Source organism: Vicugna pacos, chromosome 6 (assembly GCF_048564905.1).
Source record: "Vicugna pacos chromosome 6, VicPac4, whole genome shotgun sequence".
NCBI lineage: Eukaryota > Metazoa > Chordata > Mammalia > Artiodactyla > Camelidae > Vicugna > Vicugna pacos.
The window spans coordinates 43,236,838-43,262,343 of NC_132992.1; the positions used below are offsets into that span (position 1 = coordinate 43,236,838).

At 39.4% G+C, this 25,506-nt stretch overlaps 1 protein-coding gene and 1 long non-coding RNA gene across 7 annotated transcripts in view; one reads left to right on the forward strand and one right to left on the reverse strand.

Annotated features, from left to right (window-relative positions):
* SLC25A21 (solute carrier family 25 member 21) overlaps positions 1 to 25,506 on the reverse strand; it is a 420,655-nt gene that overhangs the window by 46,971 nt on the left and 348,178 nt on the right. For all 4 annotated transcript variants that reach the window (XR_012073530.1, XM_072962945.1, XM_072962944.1 and 1 more), the window contains exons 4-6: positions 15,421 to 15,487; positions 9,031 to 9,090; positions 5,633 to 5,740 (exon numbers count right to left, since the gene is read on the reverse strand). Coding sequence is in view for 3 of the 4 variants with exons in the window: in XM_072962945.1 (XP_072819046.1) it covers positions 5,633 to 5,740; positions 9,031 to 9,090; positions 15,421 to 15,487 (235 nt within the window). In the remaining variant the exon portion in view is untranslated. The remainder of the gene's footprint in view (positions 1 to 5,632; positions 5,741 to 9,030; positions 9,091 to 15,420; positions 15,488 to 25,506) is intronic.
* Positions 1,940 to 20,035, forward strand: LOC140696895 (uncharacterized). Of its 3 annotated transcripts, XR_012073533.1 has the most exons (4): positions 1,940 to 2,097; positions 2,569 to 2,708; positions 15,603 to 15,719; positions 19,901 to 20,035. It is a non-coding gene; the product is annotated as an uncharacterized lncRNA (long non-coding RNA). The 3 variants fall into 3 exon arrangements; XR_012073532.1 differs by lacking the exons at positions 15,603 to 15,719; positions 19,901 to 20,035 and adding an exon at positions 4,433 to 4,708; XR_012073531.1 differs by lacking the exons at positions 15,603 to 15,719; positions 19,901 to 20,035 and having other exon boundaries at positions 2,569 to 2,743.

A 25,506-nucleotide genomic window follows, 5' to 3' on the forward strand; every position in this document is an offset into this window, starting at 1 on the left:
AAGCCTAGTCCTCAGCCAAAAAGACTACAAACCAGAACAACATTTTGCTTGGGTTTAGTGTGAAGGACGGGGGGAAATTTGGGTCTATCCCGATTTTATCTGAACATGTTTTTACACCCACTGAACCAAACCAGAGCATGACAAAGCTGTGATTACTTTGCTCCCCACAGAAGGTCAAACATATTTAAATTAGAGACCGGTTTTCTTTATTCACTGTGAATTTTAAGATGCTGGCCAAGATTCTGGTATTGGAATTGGAGGAAGTGTGGCAGGGATTATAGTCTTTGACTGATATGGTGGTAATTTAAACAGTGCAGGCAAGACAAGCACACCTATTGAAAACCTTTATACAGTAGCTGGAAGGATATGAGGGAAGTATCAGGAACCAAATTAATCACAATTTCCTTCAAATTTCTAGAAGAGTTTAGGTCTAACTGGGTAGGAAGTCATATTTTATGGGTAACATACTTCTGACTGGCTAGAGAATCAGTCCTAGACCACAGAGGGGAGAACACAGGCAGCTGGAGCCAGCAGGGTACCTGCCGTTCCTGGGAAATCCTGTCAGGAATTTCACTGAGGGCTCCAAGAACACAGCAGACGCAGCCTCTGCTCTCAGCCCTGGGACCCCAGCCAGAGGGGCCGCTTTCCTGGTTCCCACCACTACAGAGGGCCCCATTCTGGCCCTTTGCCTGCGATGCCTCTACACAGGGCCAAGTGACATCTACGAACATCCCACAATCTCCTTCTAGACTATGCTCTCTGCACCCAGGACCACGGCAGTCCTTCTGCTCCATCTTTATCACTCTGCCATTGCCCACAAGACATAAGGTGTAATATTAAGAGTAATATCTGACTACTGTTACCCTAGGCTCTCTTGCACTGCAGACAACTTCTTGGGAAATTTTCATGTTTAAAGGACCATGATGACTCACCTCCTCAGGCTGATGAGATAGGAAAATCCATCGTTACTGTGTGGGAATCCACAGTGGTTCATAACTAAAGCACGAAGGCAGAAAGGCTGAGCGGCAGACTTGTGGCCTGAGAAACACACTACTGGCAGACCAGCAAGTCAGCTCCCTGCAAAATAAGCCTCTGGGGAAATGGCTCTGTTTTCCCTACAGCTGTTGTCAGGCCATTTGGCCATGCTGCATGCAGCCCGTGCATCTCGTGTTCCACCGCACCTGGTAGCTGTAACTGAAAAGGAGCTTCATTCACGACCTCCAGGTGAAGTGACCTAGAAGGCTTAATCAAGAATCCACGTTAACCCCACATGGTTGTATTCCAGAGGAAGAATATCCTGATTGTGGTAGAACACTTTCAAAAGTGGCTTCCAGTGTTTTTAGTTTCATCTCTAACTTCTGCTGTTATTTGTAAGTTATTTACAGCAAACAGATATCCAATTACTACTGTTTATGATAGCAGGCCTGCATCTGAGTTTAAAGACCTTGTCAGTAGTCACCGTAACTAGGTTTCCAGCCCTTAAGCCTTGATACAGAATTTGGGCTGAATGGATTGTGTTGGCAGCTGGGAATGACCCAAAGGGGACACCATCGCTCAGTGAGCTGCTTTCACGCCCACAACTGGAGTCAGCTGTGACTGCCTGATATTAATTGGGGCAATATCTCCAGCTATACCTGTCTCTAGTTAACATCAAGAATTTATAAGTTCAATTTGCATCTAGAAATCATTGTCATTGGTTGAGTGCTTATCATGTACCAAGTAAGACCTTTGTGTATATTATTACATTTAAATTCTCATAAAAAGCAGGCGGCAATAATAACTACTAACACTTATTAAACCATCACTACATGACAGATTGTGCTGACAGCTTTACATGCATGTCTCAACTCACCCTCATGACACCATGTGATGTGGCCATGGCTACTATTCTTCCCTAACAAAGGAGGACACTGGGATCTGGTTAGAGTAGGAAGCAGGAGGCTGTCACTTCGTCAGTAGCTTAGACAGCCCTGCAGTGCTTGTGTTTCTATCCACTTCACAGAGATGCCTGGCTGGAATGTAGTTGGACTGATCACCATCATTTTACAGTGGAGGGAACTGCAAGTCACTTGTTTAAGGCCGTACTGTCAGAAAATGGTGAAGAGCTTGATCGGGTTTCTCCCTAAAGCCTCATGGGTTTTCTCTCCCCAAACCAATGGCCTTCCTGTTCTAGACGGCTCTGTTCATATGTGTCCTTTGATAATTTGCACATAAAGTTTAAACTTCTTAAGAAATTATAGAGCAGGAAAAAATGGGGGTTCCTGCTACTATAAGTGAAGTACTGGAAGCTGAATTAGGCAAGGCTGAGTCCTGAGATGGGCCAGCAAGTCATCCCCACCTGAATCAGCTGGGGTTTCTACCTGAAGTGGGTTTGACCCTGACAGAGCCATTAGAACATTTCTTTTGGATTACTTACTTTTCTTTACATGGTTCTGTATTTTCTAAATTTTCTACAATAAGCAAGTGTTTAAGTAAATGTTAATACTGATATTAACTTTTCAGATAATACTGAATACATTCTCATGTTAAACATTCAAATACATCAAGCCCTCCCTTGATCTCTTCCAGTCTCCTCTCCAGAGGCAACCACAGTGAGAAGTGTGCATGAATTCCTCCAGAGCTGCACTGTCCTATGAGGAAGTCAGTGAGATCATCCATGTGTGGCTACTGAATGACTGAAATGTCCTACTTCAAACTGAAATGTGCTTGTGAGCATAAAATACATACTAGATTTTAAGACTTAGTATGGAAAAAGAGTGTAAAATATCTCATATAATTTGTATACTGATCACATGTTGAAATGATACTGTTTTGGATATACTGGGTTAAAAAAATATAGGATTAAATTAATTTCCTCTGTTCTATAGATACTAGAAAATGTGGCACACATTGTATTTCTGTTGGATAGCACTGCTCAAGAGTCTGGATCATTTTTAATACATTTATACACTTCTATGTATATGTGGAAACAGTTTTTTGGTGTTTCATAACATAAATATGCATTACTTTAATACTTGGATTACAACTTTTTTTCTTAAAAAAAGAGATGTAATCTTCAAATGCATTGTGCATTTAATTTTATTTTTAAATTTTTGGGGGGAGAGGTAATCAGGTTTACTTATTTACTTTTAAAGGAAGTACTGGGAGTCAAACCCAGGACCTTGTGTATTCTAAGCATGCACCCTACCTCTTGAGCTATACCTTCCCCTGGGCAAGTTAACTCCGTTCTTCTTCCCTTTCTCTTCCTCTTCGTCTTCTCCCCCTACTCCACCCCCATACTTCTTAACAATCTACAAAGCCTCAGAGTGAAGAAAGGATAATTATTCTTGGCCATACAAATGCTGACATGAGCATACTTAACATATGGATTAATTCAACACAGGTACAGATGAACAAAAGGGTATCCCTTGTTGGATAAAAGGAGGTGCTAGTCAATGGAGGAAGGCTTTGGCCTTCCAGTGGGTCCTAGCCAAAAGACACAGGAAACAGCTTCATTTGCCAAAAATGACTGGTAGTTACTTTTAAATAACTAGATCTGAAATTTGCTATTCATATCATGTCATTTCTTTCTCTGAGATGTTTTGTGTTAATAGGCACAGCCTTGTTACTTTATGTTGGGTGACTGTGTGCTGACTACTTTTCAATTTGATCAATATTGCCTTTAAAGTGCCACCTCAGGTCAGCCACTGAGTCCTGACAGCTGCTGGAAATAAACGCTGACATGTGTGACCCTCTTTTCCTAAGTTCTGACTAGTTGAGGTAATATGACCAATATAATGCAATTAATAGATTTTATTTTCTCTAAGTAAGTATCTGACAATGAATCCAGTTCAGTGGATTCTGCAAAAGAAATGATCCTAAACGAGCTCCCCTCTCTCCTCTACTTAAAGAAAATGGCTGCATCTACATAAACAATTTACACAGAACACACTTGTGTAAATGAACCAGGAACACATGCACATGCAGCATTCTTGTGTTGGACTGGAGACTATTTGCCAGGTTCGAGCAAGGCCTTAGCACAAGCAAAATATCAACAGTTCTTACATGGCCTCAGTGTAGAACCTTCTTGAGAGCAGAGGAGAGAGAAAGAACGTTAGGCATGAGCAGAGGCGCTGTGATAACGTTATTTTCATTCTTCTGAGTGCTTCTCGGTGCTCTGTCCCATTTGTGTTCCTCTGCTTACATGCTGTCTTGATAAAGGACTGCAGTTTGAAGGCCTGTGTATTCTTTCCCTTACCCCTTGCTGCCCCAAGGCAAGCTTCCCAAGACGGGTAAGATGGGCATCGAATGGGGAGCTCCAAGTTCTCTTCTAGCTGCTAATTCTCCCAGCCTAACAAATCAAATTTTCCTTGATCACATTCCATGGGGGGCTGTCTTAAATGCTTCACACTGATAGGACATTTGAAAAGTGTTTCTTTTTATTTTTCCTTAGTCCTTGCCATCTTCTTCCATCATTCAAGGAAGAATAGAGAAAAAGCAAAACAGAAACAAAGACTAGAGCAATCCACGAATTTTCAACCTTCATTGAAGCGCTATATATCACTGCAATTAAGACAACCTTTTGAAGCGTGAAAAACAAAAAACCAAAAAACCCCCAAACTCCCTTAATTAGGATTACCTTCATCTGAGTAGGCACCATCTGCTGTAGCAGCCCAACCCTGTCCTCCACGGGGCTTGGCAGCTGCAGGTGAGTCAGGCCCCTCTCCCCTTTCCCACACTCCTGCTCAAGAAGTTGCCAGGGAGCTCTCAGGCAGTATCAGCAGGCAGGAAGTGCGGCGGGAGTGAGAGGGGTCTCCACCCATTAGCAGCTGCTTAAGTAGTAGGCAGGGGAACTTTTCTACGGAGAAATTCAGGTCAGCAGATACTCCAAACCAATTTATACCACATGCTACCCAGTTGTAGAAGTAAATTAAAATGCTAAGAAAGGACCTGGGAATGCCAATCCCCTTGTTTTTTCCCGTCTTGTGCTTGGCACCCAAAAGAATAAGACAAGAACAGTTGGACTTGGTGGTTTAAAGGGAATTATTAGGCAACCGGAAGGAAGTGAAGGCAGCACACACCAAGGGAAGCTGTCTTCATGGAACATCATGTACCAGTGATTAAATGTCAAGACCCATCATTGTCCAGGTGGTGATCTCCACAGTTTTGGTAGCCTGCTCATTCAGATTTAACCAAAAGACAAGCTTGACAGATGATCAGAATCTTTGGGGGATGGCTGTGGGTGGAGTGGGGAAAGGAGTGAGGTAATTTAAAAAAATGACTTCATAATTTTTTTTTAAAGAAAGCACACTAATATTATCACCTCAGTGGTTTTTGCTATAGTCTATTCTAGTAAAATGTGAAATAGAAGTTTTGCCAGAAGTAGAGAAAACATTTCCAAACAAGTCATTATAGATTACACTACAAGTCTAAAATAAAAATGTATAAACATGTGTTTGTCCATTAGACTTTGGGACATTTTTGTTTATGCTTTCCTTGTTGAAGAAATTTCACTTTCTCTTATGCTACTTTCTTAATAAGTTACTATAGCTTTAACAAGTGGATAAGACCTGGATTCATAATTTTATATGTATATACACCGAAAAATAATTTTTTACACTCCCTCAACAATAGGAAATCATTAAATGATTACCTCTGTAAATGTGTTCCGATTGGCTTGCAAGCCAACTTTTACTACCTCAAAAGGGTTGACCACGATGGCTTCTGTTAGTCCAGATCCCAATCCAGCAATGGCAAATGTCTAGAAAAATTAAGTCAATCAATACTTTAAAACAAGCTATCATATGTACCAGATTAAGCATCCCACTCATTACACTATGCAGCTGAATGTTATAATGAGAATGGAGAAACTCACATAAATGCACCATATACCATTACTAAACAGCTTTGGATCTTGATTAGATGCTGACAATTCATGAAGAAGAAATTACAGAAGCCACAAACCACATCCTAACAATTCAAAATAAAACGTCAAAATCCCATCAACAATGAATTTTTCCTTTAATGAAAAGAAAGGTTGTTTTATTTATATAAGGTGGATACTAAAACATCTGCACATGTAACAATTAAAAGAGAGTTCGCCTTGTAAAAAAAAGAGCTTCATTTTTAAACACACACTTAAATACATCTATTGAGCACATAAAAAATTCAAGAAGCAGAACCACAAATAAAATGTACATAAAAAGCTAGATTTCAGGTAACCAAAGAGTATAGACCAAAGAGTATAGCTGAAAACATATAAATGTATTCTGAGAGTCACTATTCTAGACTATTAGCAGACAAAAAAAAAAAGATTTTAAAATTCTTTCTTTCCTTATCTTTTTAAACTGATAATTGTCCTTCTAGACCTAGAAGCTGAGGAATAAAAGGTGAGATCAGAAATGGCTAGACTGTTTTGAAGGGCTCAACTAAAATCTAAACCATTTATCAAAAGATGGCTGTGTGTCAGGTTCTTATTTGTTGTTAAGAATTTCTACAATAGGAAAGAACAACTTTCTAGAATTTTCCTCTAAGTAAAATGCTTAAGGCTTTTTCAGAAAATCTGTATCAAAAATAACCACAACTACTAAAACATACACACACACAGAGCAGGAAAACAAAATGAAACAAAGCCTCAAACCTCCAAAACAGATGCCGGGAAGAAAAAGAAGAAATTCTTCAGTGCTGAACCTCTAATTCTGGAAGAGGTAGTACTATATACAACTAAGAGAAGAAAAAAGCCAGTAAAGAATAAAGAACAGAAACTCTTGTCAGAAGTCTCTAATTTCTTCAAAGTAGGAGACTAAAAGTGAAAAGGGAGGAAGGAATGTTCTGTAACCTTGGAAGGGGAGGCAAGGTGGAACCAGGGCAGAGTCCAGAGCCAGGAGATGTGGGGTTAGGTCCCGGTTCTGCCTCTTTGTTGGCTATGTGACCAAAGCTGCCACATACAGCAGTTTGGGCATAAAGGTGATGTGGAGGCTGAAATCCTGCAACCTCTTTGCCAAGCTGGAGTCCTGGAGAGGCATCAGTCAGGAGAAAGGGACACATTTTCCTAATCCACATGAAAACACGATGTGTGTTAGCTGGAGCTCTGTGTTTAAATCACTGAGTCTTTTATAAGCCACAGTTTTCCCATCTGTAAAATGGAGCCAATCATAGCTAATCTTTCTATTTAATACGGTTATCATGAGGGTCAAAATAACATGCAAAAGCCCTTTGTAATGTGCTGTACAAAACCCACTGTTACTGTTGCACGTAAAAATGGAGAGGAAGAATGGGATTGTATACAGATTCCAGGAGAGAGGGAATTCTTAACGATGTTTTCCTTCCAAGCCCCTTCATTACGATTTTAAACATATTTGTATAGGGTAACAGACCAAATATTTTATTCATTTATCTCAGACTTCTATCATGGAAGCCAAATGCAGGGAAAAAAAAAAAAACTAGTCCCAAACTCTTCTGACTGAAAGAGCTAAAATCCAGATGTTCAGGTTTTTATTACTATATGCAATCTTCCAAGTAATTCACTTTTTTGTTCTTGTATAAAACTCAGCTACATTTGCTGTCAGAACTAGTGTTCAGCAGTCTCTTGTCAAAAGAATTGATCAGCTATCAGCAGATCATGTTACACAGATTGTTCCAGAGACCAGCGGTAACTGTCGGGTTCCCAGCCTCCTAGGCTTTTCATGTGCGAGCACCAGGGGACATTTAAGGGCTGTTGAAGTGTTTAGCTGTATCAAAAAGAAACTGGAATAAATGAGTTCAAGAAAAGAGAAAAACTGTATAGAGTCCGCATGAATTCAGTTAGACTATCTGGAGTGGCCAAGTGCTTTTCTGCTTGTACTCTCAAGAGGGTCCAAAGAGCTGCAGTCTCTCACATGGTACCTACCAATCCTTGGCACAGAACAGCGGAGACCATATTTTATTGTCCTTTGCTAGGAAGATTTTAATCTTCTTTTTAACAAGATGTTTTCAAAGTAAAGGGAGACATTCAGGGAAGACAGTGAGGAATTAAAAAAAAAAAACCTTAGCTAATTTTAGGCCTCATGCTGCTACTTTTCCTTCTGTGCAAGGTCACCTCAAAGTCCCCATTTTTTAAGCAAGAGGATGAATGAGAGGTTTCTCTGTTATAACCCAAAGTGACACTATTAGGTTTCTTAATTGGATCCTTCCTAGAAAGAGAGCACGGATGATTTTTTTAAAAAGCAGACAATTATTTTTAATGAAACTTTACAAGCAAAGTAATTAAAGAGCTGAAGCTCAGAACGCTGCCCCTCTGGTTGAGTTCTGAAGTACATTCCAGCAGGTAAACTGGGCGATTTTCCTACTGGGTGGGAGGCTCACTGTTGGTCAACTGCAGGCGCAATGCCGACTTAGTTTAGTTGAGTTTTGTTTTGCAGATTTGGAGGGAGAAGTTAGTGCATGTGCTCTCTCTGGGCCCTTGCTGCACACATAGAGCTAGCTTAGTCAGTATAGTTTAACTTGTTCTGTGAAAAGCAGCAGAATGACCAAGAAGGAGAGGCATGGGCAAAGGTTCAAATCACCAAATGATTTTCATGTAATAGCTGAGACATGCCATTGTGAGATCACTATTCTCACAAAAGGCTCCTCAGTCTGCATCTGACCACAGAGTGACCTGAAGTCCTGTATTTACTACACCTTGAGCAAAAGCTGGAAAAGTGACCTATTAGGAAATAATTTTAGGCACATTGACTTTCACATAAATAGATATGTGCAGTGTGTCTGTAAACATACGCATGTTTTGGCTTTACAAGAGTCTTTGACAAATGAACCCTTTATTTTATATTTTTGACCATATCTCATATGGGCCTTTCCACACATATCATTATTATCATAAATTCATCACTGGGAGCTATAAAATAGCCAAATTGTGAGTTATTAGGAAGATGGCTTTCAACAAGTAGCTGAACATTGAATAACTCGAATTCATATTTTAGTAGCTGGGCTTGGGGAGTCAAAAGGGGTTTTGTTTCCAGATTTTGCTTTATGAAATAACCCACACACTTAAGTATAATAAATACTCTCACTTACCAATGCTGGTGACAGTGACACATATCCTAGCAATTTCTTGTACTGCTCAAAGGTGAAAAACTGTGAAAGAAAACCAAACGCAGAGATTTATAACAATTTCCTGTAACAAACCCTTGAATTGACTCAAATTTCTTTAGTAAATCATTACATTAACCAGTATTTTAGAAAATGATAAACCATTGAACACAGTTTTTAATCCGGTCTCGGTTAGTTGCTATTGAATCTTACTTTAACATTCACATTTTCAAATGCAGCTATAATAACCTACAGAAGAGCTGATGGAATCCTTTATAGCAGCAAATGAACCATACAGCTTCCATTTACCATGACCATTCTCAGTTTCCCCAGACATCAATAGACTTCTTTTTTATGGCAGTGATTCAGAATTACAGGCATACAGACCTGAAATCTTTGGTCTCCTATGCTTTCTCTATGCTTTCCCGGTGAATGCCCAATTTTCTAACCCGCTTGTAAAAGACATCCACTTCTCAGCTTGGACTTGCATTTATATTGCTGTGTATCTCTACTGTTCCATGGAATTTCAAAACACTCAGTGATGATGAAGATGCTATGAAAAACTAGGGAAGGACCCAACAAGGACATCTCGTCTATCCCCTGCCTGAAAGTAAGACTGTCCTTAACCTGAATGAGGAAAGAGAGCTGCTTATTCCTCTCTTTAAAATCTGATCATGATGAAGATTTTGTTGGTTCCTTCAGTAGGTGATGTTTAGTATAATTTTCTCTGCAAATAGATTTCTATGGAGGCAAATTTAATCGATCACTTTGATAATATGCCCCAAATAAATTTTTCTCCCGTCTTTCTATATTACAGCTTTTGGACAACAGTCTGCTTGAACATGACGCTTTGCTCCAGAGTAGCTCCTACTCTGTAAGGTAGCTGCCAACATCACTGATAAAACACACTCTTAGGTTCTGCTAGGGTCTGATTCTCAACACCTCAGAAATGGCATGGGTAGTTCATGGTCTTAAATGTCTTCCTCTATCTATTACTTTATAACCCAGTACAATGGGGCAAGAAAAAAAATGTAGATTTGAGGGCCAAGTAATATTTTGTTGTTAGAAAGAGGTAGTTTCATGTAGATAGGGCTATAATGAGTCTTTGGGCAGCTCAAGAGTCATTACATCACTGGATAGATTTTAATTCTTTTAAAGACTCAGGAACTATTTTTGTGTTATGGTCCTTTCGATCAACAATGGATGTAGTCTTTTCTGGAACAGGGATTCATTCGTTCACTCATTCAGCAAATAGTTACTGAATGCCTTACATAGAAGGCATGTTCTAGGCACTGGAGATGCATCAGAAAACAAAGAGAAACCCCTGCATTCTAGGTCTAACATTCTGGTGGGTGGTGATAAACTTGAAACTATCCTGCTGTTAAAATAATACCATCAGGATCCACCACAGTTTTAAGGAGAGATGCACTAGAAACCATTAAAGGGAAAAGAGAGTCTTGGGTTTAAAAAATCATTTATTATTTCTTCCTTTTCATAGCCATCATCATCACTATTCTTTTGATAATCACCTTGTGAGGATTTTGATGTGAGCAGTCCTAGGTCTGAATCCTGGCTATGCTACTTAGCTGTGACAGTGTAGCTTGAACTTTCTAGGCCTCAAGAACTTAAAACTTAGCTTCTAGAGTAGCACTTAAATAAGAGAACTTGACTATGATTTCCTGACATGCCTGGTGCATAGCAGACTTTCAGAAAATTTTAGCTTCCATTTCCTTTTTCACTTTGGTTACTAAAGGAACCATAGATAGCTAAGTTACATGTAGCACTTGTGAGAGCCTGCTGTGGTCCAGGAAGCACACCGAGGCCTTTGCGTGTGCTACTGCATTTAATCCATATCATCTCATCAGGTAACAGGTCATAGTACTACCATGATTCCCATCTGTAGACACATGTTCTGCAGCTAGTTGAGTGGGAGGCCTGTGATTCCCCCTACGTCTAATTTCAAAGCCCGGGTATGCTCTTAACCACAAGACTGTACTACTCACTGCTGAGCCATGATTGTTAGTGGTTTGGGAAGAGGTTCTCTGCACTGGAATTCTCTTGCTGCTGAGATCTCCTTGCTGTCCCTGACTCTGGAAGGTGAGTCTCTTAAGGCAGAAGATCTCAAACTTTTCTGATCACAATCTATGTAAAAAATATTTACCCAACACAGGTGTCATACGAGCACACAGTACAGGCTCATATTTATAACTGAAACAAAACATAGCTATAAAACAATGTTTTAATTCCTTTCCATACAGCACTACTCCTTTACTGCTTTCACGATATTTCTTAGTAATTTCTCATCCACAACATTAGTAATTGCAGAGATGTGATAAAAGTACCCTATCATATAAGATATGAGGTTACATGGTAAGGATGGAATTAGGAGGTCAACATGTAATAATGTTACCTACCCGAAGTCAAGCAAATATGCCACTAAAGAGTTTTGAAAACATGCATACTCAATTAGGGTTTTGGGAACCTTGAACATAAAACCTGGAATCCAAATTAATATGTTATATGTAACCTATATAGTGGAATCTAGAACTTTATCCCAGGGAGAAGGGCTGGGCCATGTGGTCCCTGGAGAAGTGTCATGTGGTTGGGCATGGGAGGCGGGTGTAGTGCCTGGGTGGCCCAGCCCTCCAGACGGCACTTTTCCCTTTGCTTTCATCCACGCTCACTGAGCAGTCTGATGACTAAGCTGACCTCCCTGATCCTCTCTTCTGGGCTGCAGCTAAATTACATGGAAACAGTTTGATCCATTTGGGTCTTGCTTTTAACAAATGGGACCTGAGCAGTGCTCAGATTAGGACTAACTATTCCCCACTACAGAGGCAAACCTCTTTTGGGTACCCCCTCAATGCCCTGGGCTGGTGGGAACAGGCACTATTCCCAGCCCCGTGGGACTGCTCATGAATCCTGCCATTCCCTGAAATCCTTTGGATGCTCTTTCCAGGCCTTGCTAGTTTGCTCTTGTGTGAGCTGGTCGGCTAGATACCTGAGGCGTCCCTCTGCAGATCTTAGGAGTCTCTCTCCATGCAGCACTCTCTTTCTCTGATACTCTGTCCTGTGAACTCTAGCTGCCTCCCCAGCGTCTCAGTTCCTTCTCATCCCAGGGAGTGAGCTGGATTTCCCCTGTGTGTCCGTGGGCCTGGAAACTCTCTCAATGCAGTAAGCTGGGGCAGCTACAGGGCTCATCTCATTTGTTCTCCATCTCTCAGGTATGACTATCCTTCCTTGTCTCATGTCCAGTGTCATAAAAATTGTGGTTTCATATATTTTGTTCATTTTCTGTTTCTGCTGTTTCAGGCAGGAGAGTAAATCTGGTCCCTCTGACTTCATCTTGGCTGGAAATGGAAGTCTTGGCCTTTCAGAAACTCTGAATAGTAGATTTGGGAATTTGGGGGAAAAGGACCAGAATATCTCCTGCTATAGAGTAATAAATTTTCTGTCTGTTTCCATTTGTATATGTTTCATTTACTCATCTACTATCCATCGAACATCTACTATGTGTAGACACTGTGATAAGTACTAGGATAGAGTGGTGAACGAACAACCTTCACAATTTATAACCTTTCACAAGTTTGGTTAGCATTAAGCAGTCCTTGAGAGTATGACCTTTAAAAAATGGTATTTCTGGACCTGTTAAGCTCAAGACTAGATCCTGGAACCTGGAATGCGGTGCCTGCCATCTCTGAGCAACCAGTTGGTCTCTTTCAGAGGTCTTCATTTCCTTTTGCTAACTGCAGTACTAATTCGGTCTTCATTTGTGAAAGTGGAAGTTTTATTTACTTGCCATTCATTTATTTACTCATTTTATTTTAATGATGAATCTCATTTCAAAGAATAAAGTACAAATAGCCAGAACATGGAAACAACCTAAATGTCCATTGACAAATGACTAGATAGAGAAGATGTGGTATATATACACACAATGGAATACTACTCAGCCATAAAAAGGGTAGTAATGCCATTTGCAGCAACATAGATGGACCTGGAGATTGTCATACTAAGTGAAGCAAGCCAGAAAGGGAAAGAAAAAATACCATAAGATATCACTTATATGTGGAATCTAAAAAAAAAATGACACAAATGAACTTACTTACAAAACAGAAACAGACTCACAGACATAGAAAACTAACTCATGGTTACCAGGGGGAAAGAGTGGGTAGAGGGATAAAGTGGGAGTTTGGGATTTGCAGATACTAACTACTATATATAAAATAGATAAACAACAAGGTTCTACTGTATAGCATAGGGAACTATATTCAATACCTTGTAATAGCCTATAATAAAAAAGAATGTGAAAAGGAATATACATATATATATATATATAGATACAGAACTGAATCACTATGATGCACACCAGAAAATAACACAACAGTGTAAACTGACTATACTTCAATAAAAAAAAAGAAGAAAGTACAGAAAAAACTAAGCATTGTCTGTTTCTATTTATATTTAATATTCAGAGACCATATTTATGTATGTATGCAGGTGTGTATCTATGGTCTCTGAATATTTTTTTGAAGTAAACTTTGATGACATACAATGAAGCAGTTTATGATATAAGAAATCATTGCAATCAGATGATCATTTTCCTCACAAATCCTAAGACAAATATCTATAAAATGAATATTTTCATAAATTGTTGAAAAACTAGTGCTATCCATCTGGTAAAGATACATTTAACTCAAAGTTATACTTAAAAAGCCAACGTACTTACCATATGTCTCAATAATTTTAAGGTAAAATCTACTTGAAACAAGATGTCTGGGACACATACACCATATCCAGTTGCCCAAAAGTTCATCTGTTAACCATTGTTCTGGCAGGGAGCGTTGCTTTTTTTAAGTCGAGACTAACTCAGTTTTGTAAAGCTCAACTTTTTTTTTTTTGCCCACGAAAGATGGTTCAACACTGATAAACCTGAATCCTCTTGAAGTTTAAACTGTCTCCATTGTATAGTACTAAGGGGAAATATTTCAGGAAAAACTTTACTTATAGTTTACTTTATTTATACATGTAAAACTCTGAACAAATGAATATATTATTCCATGGAGACAAAGTGACTTTCTGTTTGAACAGGAACTCTGCTCTGTTTGTTTACTTGGGCAATCTTTTATCAAGTGAAGCCATTTCATAATTCAATTCAGCCCTTTTGTGTACTTTGGTGAACTTTTTCCAGATTCTCTGCTGCAATTCAGATCCTTATAATGAAATTTATATTGAAGCAATAATATAAAATCACAAAACTACAGCAACAAAGAGAATGAATTTATAAAGTATGTTTTAAAGCTTTCTTTCCTAAATTCTAGACCTGAATTAAATCCTGCTAAATTGCCATTTTGACATAATGTAAAAGTTTGGTGTCTGTGTATATACGTTGGTTTTCTTAATCATAATTTTAAACCCAGTAACCCTCTTAATTTACTGAGTAAAAGTACATAAGCTGCTTTTCCTTACCTTTCAGGAATACTGGGAATGCAAATTGAGCAATGTACGTGAAGAAAGCTTTATGTCGTTAGCTGGAAAGGAAGTCTTTCAGTCTAAGTTTGTGTTATCCTTATTACCGAAAGACAAAGCCATATTTGGTGATGTGGGTGGTGGTGGGGAGGGGGCGATGCCAGCCAGAGTCACAGTGATCAAGACTTTTGTCTGAGAGAACATATAAAGGAGTGATCAGACTTAGTTCTTTCTCCCCTGGAAGGCCTGCTAGATCTCTGTGTTCCTATCCAGATACTGAACCAGCAAGTAGTACGTAAACTTCCATAGTTATGTGGTTAAAGAATGGAAATCAGCGTGGTGCAGAAGTAATAATTTTGTGAAAACCAGAATAGAGAATTTTTACAGAGGAGACCAAGGGGAAAAAAGGAAGTTAGCATACCAAATACATGTGTTATACAAGAATCACAGAGAAAGAAATAGAACGTATTAGTTTGCTGTGTTCATAAAATGGGAATGATTTAGGGAGAAATGTTTCTCTACCGCTCTCTTCTTTTGTCTCTCTCTCTCGTTCTTTAGTAATCATTGCTCCAAAGGAAAATTTATGAATTGCCTTGAGAAAAAGTCCAAGCTCTTTTGTGGCTGCTGTGGTTTCCTTACACGAACTTCATTCCCCACTGTGCTTTTTGTATAATTTCCCCATTAGAAGAGAATGTCTAGCTGGGGAAAAATCCAGAAACCAATATACCAATATTTGAGAGACTAAGTCTAATTATACTAAAGCTTATGTTATAATTTCTGCATTAAAATGTTTAGTGTCTTATGTTTAATTCCCATTAATGTCCCAGAGTTTGTTGTGGGATGTGTTGATGCTGAAGCTCTGACCACAGTCCATCTTCACTCAGTGGGAAGACATATGATGTTTACCTTCACTGCTCTTTTTGGTGTTTCAGCCAAGATGGGTGGCAGAATTCCCTTGTAAAAACCGAACAGCCTATTGGAGAAATAAAAAGATTCTTTATAAGTCAGGGAATTAGGAAACAGGTAGTTCTGCCTTTGTTTATGGACAAAGCAACTAATCTTAAAGTATTCCCAATTATTCAATGCAGCACACCTGCTATAAAGTCTTCCTCTGTTTTAATTCTGAAGTGGAGACATGATTCTACGTTTATTAGCAGTATGCTATTCAGAAGAAAATAAATGATACTGAGACTGAAACCCCTTTGGTAAGTGCTAAACATAGCCATGAGTTATACCTTAAGGATAAAGTCAACCCTCCTTAATCTAAGGAATCTTGAATTTATTTTCTTGGTTGTGTGGTTGGTAGCCTCAAACTGTCTACAGCCTTGCACCTCCTCCCTGTGGTCACCAAATGAGGTTAGGGCTACACTGAGCCCTTTAGACTGAAACTTCTGAGGCTAACCAGGTGATGAAATCTTCAATTTTAGCTTACTAACACAAGGGAACTAACACACTCTATGGCTATGGAACTAGGGCTCCCAGCCCTGTCCTGAATTTTTAGTTATAATTTTTTTCACTTCCTTGAGGGAGACGGAAGAAGGTCTGGGAGGGTTAATTATCAGGACACATGGTGCTGACAGTAGAAATGTCAATTTCTCTTACTGCTATGCAATCTCACAGGGCATGGGACAGCTATAGTTGCTAATATTGAGGGATTTGTGGTCACATATTCAGACATTTTTTAGGAAAAAAAAGAATGAATGTCATATGCTTATGGTAAGTTTTATAAGTCACCACTCATTAGATTTTAAGACTCAAAATTTTAAATTCATCTGTCCTGGAATCTTTATAATGTACATGCCATAATCTCTTTTATCCCTGAAACTATTTCAACAGAAGAAAATATTCTGCATTATTTTCTGGGGTAATCAATTTTCCTGATGAACCCATTAGTGGCTACAGATAAAGGCAGGACTCAAGGTGCCCCAATTTTAGGATAGCCATTCAACATCCTAGAGAAGGCTGGAGCTTCTCTGATTGACCCCTCAAAGTTCACTCCAGCTCCCTTAAGTTGGGTTCTGCATTTAGCTGTGCTTTTGGAACAAGTTGAGTTTATTCAGACTAACCCACTGTGCCACCCAGTCCAACATGGTGACCTCTTGTTCTTCCTCGATTCACTGGCTTACACAGCATCAGTGAGGGGAGCAAAAGGCTAGTCAGTTGTTAGCTCCTTGAGGGCCAGGTGTGCATTAGAGTGCTTACCCTAGAGTTGTGTGTGTGTGTGTGTGTGTGTGTGTGTGTGACCAGGACACAAATATTTGTTAAGCTTATAGATTTCATGAAGAGGAAGAGAGGAAATGGAAGTGAGGGTGATCTGGCTGCAACATCTGTCACCCCATTGATCACCAGGGTTGATTCAGCTGATATGGCTGGCTAGGCGGGTGTCCCCTTCCTCCCTCACTGCTCCATGTGCGTCCCTCCTGAAGCTATGCGCTCGGTTGAAGAGGATGATTATCCCTGATAGAGGAGGACCGTTCTTCTCAGTCAAGGGTATACAAGTAGCCGTGCTCCCCTGCTAGAACCTCCAAACAAGCTCTCAAAAGAGGAATCAAATGATCCCCTTATATGGGCTTACTCTGACACGGTTTTCAACTTAATGGATAGTGCTAGCATTTGTGAATAGGAAGTAAAGTAGACGTGATTTGAAGAACTGTGGGAATTCATGAACTCCTCCCACCTCCTTTCCATTGCAATTCCAACTACTAATGCCTTAAATTCACTTACAAAATTTAAATACTCTTTATCATTGAAATTTTATTGTAAATTAATTATTTTACGATTTTCAGCATGAGAGTGACTAAGCATAAGTTTGGACTTCCTAAAAAAAAGATAAATGGGACTTTTCTGAATAGAAGTTCCATATTTATAACAAAAGACATTATTTGCTTTGTTCTTTTTATGCTGATTTTCCCATATCTTTAAGATTATGCCTGGTTATAGAGGGGAAAATGAAGAAGAACATTTAAGTAAGTAAAGGTTTTAGAACAGAGTGTCCCAGTTAATAGAAGCACTTGAAATCCTATGCAAAAGAGAACAGATATAGGACGAACAGTTGCTCTGTCTGGAGAAGAAAGATCTTAGGGTGAAACATGATGAACATGGTGTAGTTTTTGAAAAGTGAGCATGTAGGAAAGAGATTGGACTTTTCTGTTTGCTTCCAGATGTGGAAGCAACAAGGGGAAAAAACATTTTTGGCTCAGCAGGAGCTCAATACAAGGAAGCACATCTAACAGTCAGAACTATCTAAAGATAGAAGTTTCAGGGCTCTCCTAAAAAGTGGTGAGTTCTCCTTGGTATGTGGTCAAGGGGTCCAGATGGCCACTTGTCATGGATGCCAGAGATGGATGAACACAGAAATGGAAGAACCTGATGGCCCTCAAAGTTGACTTACTCCAACCCTCAGATATTGTTATTCTAAGAAAAGGAACAAGAAGACATGGGAAAGCGCTTTTCTGAAGACATAAACTCTGCATTACTTCCAGCTTTTGCCTAAAGTAGAGTACTGTTTCTCTGGAGGAGGACAGAAGTCTTAAAAGCCACACAGAAGGTCTTCATTTGAAAACTGATGAGAGAAAATATTAAAAAGAGGTGTAAGGCAGGAGGGAAGAGAGGCAGCTGGGAGAACCATAAGGATTTAATTCAAAAAGAACTGGGAGTTCCCAAGCCCTCTGCTTCCAGCTGGCGATTCTTCCTTGATGCACCCTCTTTCTATTTTCTCTCTGCTCTCCTCCTTTCATGTGTGCCCCTCTCCCACCAGCTCCAGCCCTCCAGCCATCCTGAACTCTCTAATGGTGAATGAACAGCTTTAATGGGAAATTCTCAAGGACCATAGGCGGCGTTTGCTGACAAATGGGAAGCTCGAACTACTTCCTTGCATTATTTTTACAGTATAGCCATGTAATAGTGGACATCTATGGAACAGTCAGGCTGGCACCTCTTCTGCTGAGAATCGCTCCACCTGATTTTCTTTAAACCACTGGAACCAACATATTAGTACAATATGGTACTGCTCGTAGGCAGCAGCTGATTGGGCATCTTGCCAAATGGATCCAAATGGTATCCTGTCTCTTTACACCAGTTAGTCTGATCCAAGCTAGACTTTGCAGAGTTTTCCTCCAGGATTTTGGAATTGGAACTGGAAAAGGTCAGTCTTGCTCTGTGCGATTGAAAATCTAAGATATAAAGCTAGAATATGAACAGTAGTCATGTTTTCTGTCACTTGGGGAAAGTCAGTCCTCAGTGATAAGAAATAAAGAAGCCATTGCTCGGGGAAAAACAGAAACAGGAGGGAGAAGAGAAGTCCTGGGACTGTGAGTGTGACCTGCTGACAGGATTTTTTAAGCCTAGTTACATCTTGACCCTTCTTGAACATTGACATTTCCCTTTGCTTTTGATTCTTTGAGATACCTAGTGACATTTATAATAAATTTCTTTATTTACTTATATAGGTTTGAGTTGGGTTTGTTAATTACAGTTCAAAGTCCTGGATCCAGAAATTGGCCCCTATAGCCAAAGTGACTGCTGCAATACCTCCGTACCACTGTTTCCCATGAAGGGCCTTTGGTCAGTTATAAGTGGCACTGGGGCCAATCAGAAGAGTCACACCAAAACTGTGAGCAAGAGAATGTGGGCAAGGCCTCAAGCTGATGACCTGTTTTTCTGACTCGATTAGATAATTATAGGAAGTTGTCCTAATGTCAAGTATGATATACAAATTCTAAAAAACAAAAAAGAATTGTAATGTTTTATGAAGAAGATACTTTTTTTCCTGCTAAAGAACTGATGTTTATACCCACATGCACTGTTCATTCTGCAATTTTGTTAATGCCTTCATGTAGTTTTAGCTTGAAATACAGAGCATATAGCTTACCAGGACAATAAGCAGAGAAATTAAGAGATTTGTGACACCCATATCAATAAGCTTTATTCTGTTCACTTCTCAAGAAGCAGATCGACACATTCAGTCTACTCCCTGGCTGAATGGAAAGTGAGATTCTAATGTCTACTGAAAAGAAAGTAAAGCCACCACTGCGGTTTTAAGTTTTGACCCACATCAAGCCAACTGGAGAACTCTTTGGAAGAGACACAAGAACCACTGCAAGACCTCTCATAAAATTGTAGTATGAACTGGATGGAAGTCCTCATATTTTGTTTCTCAGACTTGTTACTTCTAAAAGTTGTGAGTGTAGGAAAATGTTAACTTCGATGTGTACAGACTTTCCTTGATAGTGTTATAAGTAAAAATAGTAAAATTTGTTGAATGCTTAATATGCACTAGCAACTCTGTTAAGAATAAATATGTGAAAGCATATGGACATATTTTAATCTCATTCAACTCTCACAACAATCCTTTGAAGTAGGAATGATTACTTTCTTCATTTTGCAGGTGAAGCCTACTATCACATCACTGCCAACTGGGGACAGAGACTCAAATCAAGCTCCATTGTCCTCACAGTCCCTGTCCTTGACCACTGAGCTTTAAAAGTATTGCTGTTTTTCATAAAAACTATTTTTACAAACACTTTTGAAAAGTCAAGTTATTTCTGTTGCAAAAAATGTCCTGTCATTTCTTATTTTAGGAGGAAGCAGAAGCAGCAATTAAAAATCAGGTTTCTATTCCATTGCCATTCAATTCTGTTTTAAAGTAATGTGAAACACTATCTGCATGACAGATAGACCTGGGCTGAGATGAACAAGATCGTTTTCTGTAAAAACTTTTGGATTGTTTATTAAATATTTTCTAGTTGGATCAGAATGAGAAAAAAAAGTAGGCCCTAGGACAAACACTTTCCCCCCAATAGGATACTTTTGCCCTTAAGAGACACACTAGGATAATTCTGTCAGTGTGGGAAAAAGACCATGCATAGTTCGGCCATATAGTAAGACACCAAAATATTAATCCTAAATACTAAAATAAAACTGTTATTATCCAAAAGGTCAATGGGGAATACTGTTGGCTGTTGAGCCAACACATACCCTCCTTCACCCCTCTCTGTCCAGGTGCAGGTGTTCACCACCCCCTGTACTCAGGGAAGAGTGCCCTTCTCCAGTCCAGAGGGTGAAGCAGAGTTCTTCAAGTCAGTCATGGTGGTTACATTCCCTTGGCAGTGAGTGGGTTACACATGGACATATGACCCAAGCCTTGCCCGTGGGACCAGCAAGGAGGGAGGAATGTATGCTACAAGTCTTGGGGGTCTGGCCTAAGGAAAAGAGGCACGTAGGAAGAGAAGCTCCTCTTTCTCGTTAGATGTTGCCCTTGCTGCATGAGATCCCCATGAGCTATTACTGCCCACAGCTGGGGATGGCCAGCAAAACATGGAAAGGACCTGGACCTCGATGACATGATTGGGCTGCTGTCAGGTACCAGATGTTGCATTAAGGACCTCACATCCTAACTCCAGATTTCTGGTTACATAAAATTAAAAACAAATCTTAAATAAGGGGTTGGGGATTAACAGACACACGTTACTATATATAAAATAGATAAACAACAAGGATCTACTGTATAGTATAGAGAACTGTATTTAATTGCTCCTAATAACATATAATGGAAAAGAATCTGAAAAGAAAAAATATATATGTATGTATACGTATAACTGAATCACTTTGTTGTACACCTGAAACTAACATTGCAAATCAACTACACTTCAATAAAAAATTTTAAAAAATAAGTCTATACTACTTGAGATACTTTCAATGATTTCTTCTGTTCACCTACAGCTTAAAAAGCATTCTGATATAAATATCCTTTAACACCCCCATTTCTGAAAAAGTCTTAAATTATAGTTCTTAAATCATAATCATAGTGATGATAGTTATTAAATGTCAAGCAAAGAATTTACAAGGAGACAGTGAAAACCATTTAAAAAAATGTTTTCAGATGATTTCTTTCAGGAGCCTATCACACATTAAAACCCCATCCTATTAGGATGACTGCTTATGAGAGAGCCCCCACACTGCAGATGGAACATGGAAAGTTCATTGGCAAAAATGAGGATGGGGCTCCAGTCTCTGAAGCCATTAGATCACGATAGCTTGTATACTGATAAGAGTTATTATTCAGGAATATAAGTAGACAGAGAGTACTACAGTATTGGATCACATTTGTTTTTAATTGTATAATCAAAATAGGCTTTGTATTACTAATGTACATTTATAAAATGAAGATCAAAACTGCATTGCACGTGTTCTTCTCAAAGACATAGCTCACACGTAGCTTATTTGAAATACAGATTGATGCGAAACCCCACAAAATAATTTCACCCCTCATTTCCCCCTAACTCCATTCTTAAAGTGTGAAGCTATTTAACATATTGGGTGGCTCCAAGGTCATAGACCAACCAGTAAAAAGACGCTGATTGTACGAAGCAAGGAAATGTGGAATTTCCTTTGAGTTCCAGTTGGTAGTTCACTTACAAACCCTCGAAGAAGCTTTCCTGCTGTCTCTCATTAGTAGGGACCAATTTTAGGTTGCCTTGTTTAAGGCTCAAACTTTAGACCCGCAAAGAGACCAGACAGATCCTTAATGAAACATCTTGTACCTGACATCTTTAGTCCATTTGGATGGCTGTAAAAAAAGTTACCTGCTTTAAGCCAGCTACTAAAATCTGAAGACTTTGTGGTAAATATTGGGTAGACAGGAGAGGGCTTAACATTATCAAAATTTGACTTAGGTAAGAAACCAAAAAGAAGTGGGAAAAAAACCATGTCCTGTCTGCCCTTCTTTTCCCTCTGAGTCACCCCTCCTTGTTGATTTTGCTGTTATTTTTCTAATTTAATATGTAGAAAATGTTTGTTTGGAAATCCTTCGTACCATAGAGTTGGACTGCTCCTACAGCCAGGCTAGGAAATTTCCGAACTTGCTAGGCTGGTCAACAGGGTTTGGTCCTAAGGAGCAACAACGTGGAATCTCTTCTTTGCAGCTCCCACGGAGGGAGGGAAACAGTGTAGCTGCTTCACTACTAACCTTTAGAGGGAGTCACATCCTGTTGTCCACCAGAAAGGTTATCATACAACTCAACTAATAGATTACTGGGAAATAAGTATACGGAAACTGAGACTAAATTATCTTCCCACCTAAGAGAGGAAAAGATCAATGCACAAATCTAATCTGCTGCCCATAGATGCCAAGGCTCCCCTGGTTGTTGGAGATGAAGAGCTTTGGGGCCCAAACTGCTGAGATTTAGACTCTAGGTCCAGCAACCATCACAACTGAGTGGCAGAATGGAGGTACACATCATCTGCGCCTGAAAGGGGCAATTACCAGAAATGATTTCCAAGCTGAAAAGCCATTTTCAAAGCCACCTGCAGCACACTCACATGCAGCATGAGACGGATGTTTTCACCTGGATCACCTCTTTGCCAAAAACCTGGCATTCAGTAAGAGTCCAGAGCAGTAATAATACTCACCGGTGAAGCATGAAATAGGAGCGACAGGGAAAGTGACACCAGATCCCCAGTTGGGGAAATTGGAAAGCATTAACATGTCTGTGTACCTAACAGAGCACAATTACCACATTTTATTTTGCTTCAACAGTCAGGACCTAAATGAACATCACCATTCAGTTCTGTTCTGGGCAATGATCCAAGCTCATCTTTGGTACAGTTGATTTTGAAGCCTTACAGTCAATCATTTCGTCACAATTTGTTCTTCTTTCAGGCTTCAGGCATTCTCTTGATTTCTATTTCTTGTTTGGAAGTCTTGAGTCATCTGTTCTGGCATCACAACCAACCCAAATCAGTCATTTTCTCCAAATTATATTGAAATCGGGATCTTGCTAGTTTGTTTTCTTCCTCCTTCTTTCTTTCACATAATTTTCCCTTTAAGGATCCCCTAATACAAAGTTGATTGAAGGCATACAATATCCTCTTTCTTCTGCTCTTGTCAAATCCAAGTTTCTTACCCACAGGCTGTAGCTCTGTAATTAAAACAATGAGGGTGGTACTCAGCCCTGGGTTATGGGCGAACAGCTTCTATTGTTGATGGGTCCGGTAGCCCAGGGCAGAATTCTGGCCTTGGCACTACACCTCGAGGACATAACTCCGACATCATTTACACTGCATAGGCCTCAGGGCTCACAGAATCCAAATGAAAGAGTGGTGTTCCATGGCTCTGTTATTTGAATTATATAGAATCTGCAATCTGAAGTTCTTAAAATTGCATATATCTTGGGGCTATTTTCATTTAGGCAGAGGAGAGAGGGAGAAGTAGATATCCTTCAGAGGAGAGGGAAAACAGTTTAAAAAGAGTACATGACACAGATTCACCTTTTAAAGGCAGCAACTGAACTTCAAGGAAGTGTAATATAAAGAAAGTTTCAGCTAACGTTCTAGTGTAAAACTAACAAAAGTTTTCCCTGCTTCCACTCATATCAGGTCTTCAGGCACCAACAATATAGTTATTATTTTTCATTACAGAGAATTAACTAAGTTGAGTTTCTGCATATGGTCCTTGGATCTATCTGTTACCCAAACCATACCACTTTCATTACGTGCTGTATGGAGGAATTCTTTAAAGTTTTCCTGAACACACGTTTCTAGCTGAACTTTCAGTGTGATTTTTATCACAACAATTAAACTTTGTTGATGTGTCTAAAATAGATTACAACTTTGATTTTCTATGATACCAAAAAATTAGTTTTGTTGTCAGTATCATTTAGGAGGTAAGTCCATGGCTCCATTCCCTGGAAAGCTGGCAGGGCACTCAGTGCACTAAACATGTTGCACAGCTCAGCCCAAGGAAGGCATTAGCGTGATATAAGAACCAGAACCCTGATGGAAAACGCTATGGAAAGAAAAAGCAAAAAACGATATTTGAGAAGCAACCAATGTGGTAAATACTATGGGGAGAATGTGGTGTTAATTGCTCCATTAATATATAAGTGAAGAGACTTATTTAGAACTGACTATGCAAAAACTGTAGTAATTTTCAGTGACAGCAAGATTACCTTACTTGTGAAGATGAACACATTTCCATTAGGAAATGAGAATCAAGTAAGGGCAGTCTTTCACTCACATGGATGGTAACTATGAGGAAAGGACTAGAAGGAGAAGGAGAAGAAGAAGAAACCAACTCTATTTCTTGGACTGGGACTGAAAACCAGGGAAAAAAGCACCTGATCGTGGAGTCAAAAAGTCCTCTCCCAGCCAGCTGTCTGCCAGACAAGTCCTAATAAAGAGTTCCTTGCTCCAGGCTAGTCATCTCCATCCTCTCACCAATCCCCTTTTTCTTGCCTCCTCTCTTTCTCTTTTCTGTCCTTCACAGACATGAAGTCATCATTTATTCACTCATTCACTCAGTATATTTTGTTCTGAGCACTAAGCTAAGTATCTTTTTCCAGGGTCGAAGGTTGATAAAACAGTCCCATTGTTCCCAAGACAACTAAGAACTTAATTTTCTCCAAGAAGTCTTTTTTGAGCTTTCAGACCAAAATCTTGATATTGCACCTGCTTGCAATATTTGACCAAGATGTTGCCTTCCATATTACATTATGTGCTTGGCACATAGGAACACTCATATAATATTATATTGAATATACTGATATTCAAATAAGAAATGTATATACTTATGCATATATATACATCTATACATATACAGACATATGTATATAGTCCATATACACAGACATGACTTAGTATTCATATTACCAGTCTGAATGACTTGCATATTTTTCACTGAATGGAATATGCATTATTCACATGATTATCATATTTAATCCAGACTATAAATTGCTTGACAATGGCCACTCCTGTTCTGTATCACCACCGTTTGGCATTCAGCATTAATCTGATTCCACCTGTCAGTGAAGGTAACATAATGTAGTGGGCAAGAGGGTAGGCTCTGGAGCCACACTCTTTTGGTTGGAATTCTAGCTCAACCATGTGTTGGTTGTTTACTAAGCATGAAAAACTGTTGGCACAAAAGGTGAGCAAATTAATTCCAAAAGATTACTGCCAGAATTTGCCTGATTTTATGGCCTGACCCCAGCGGGG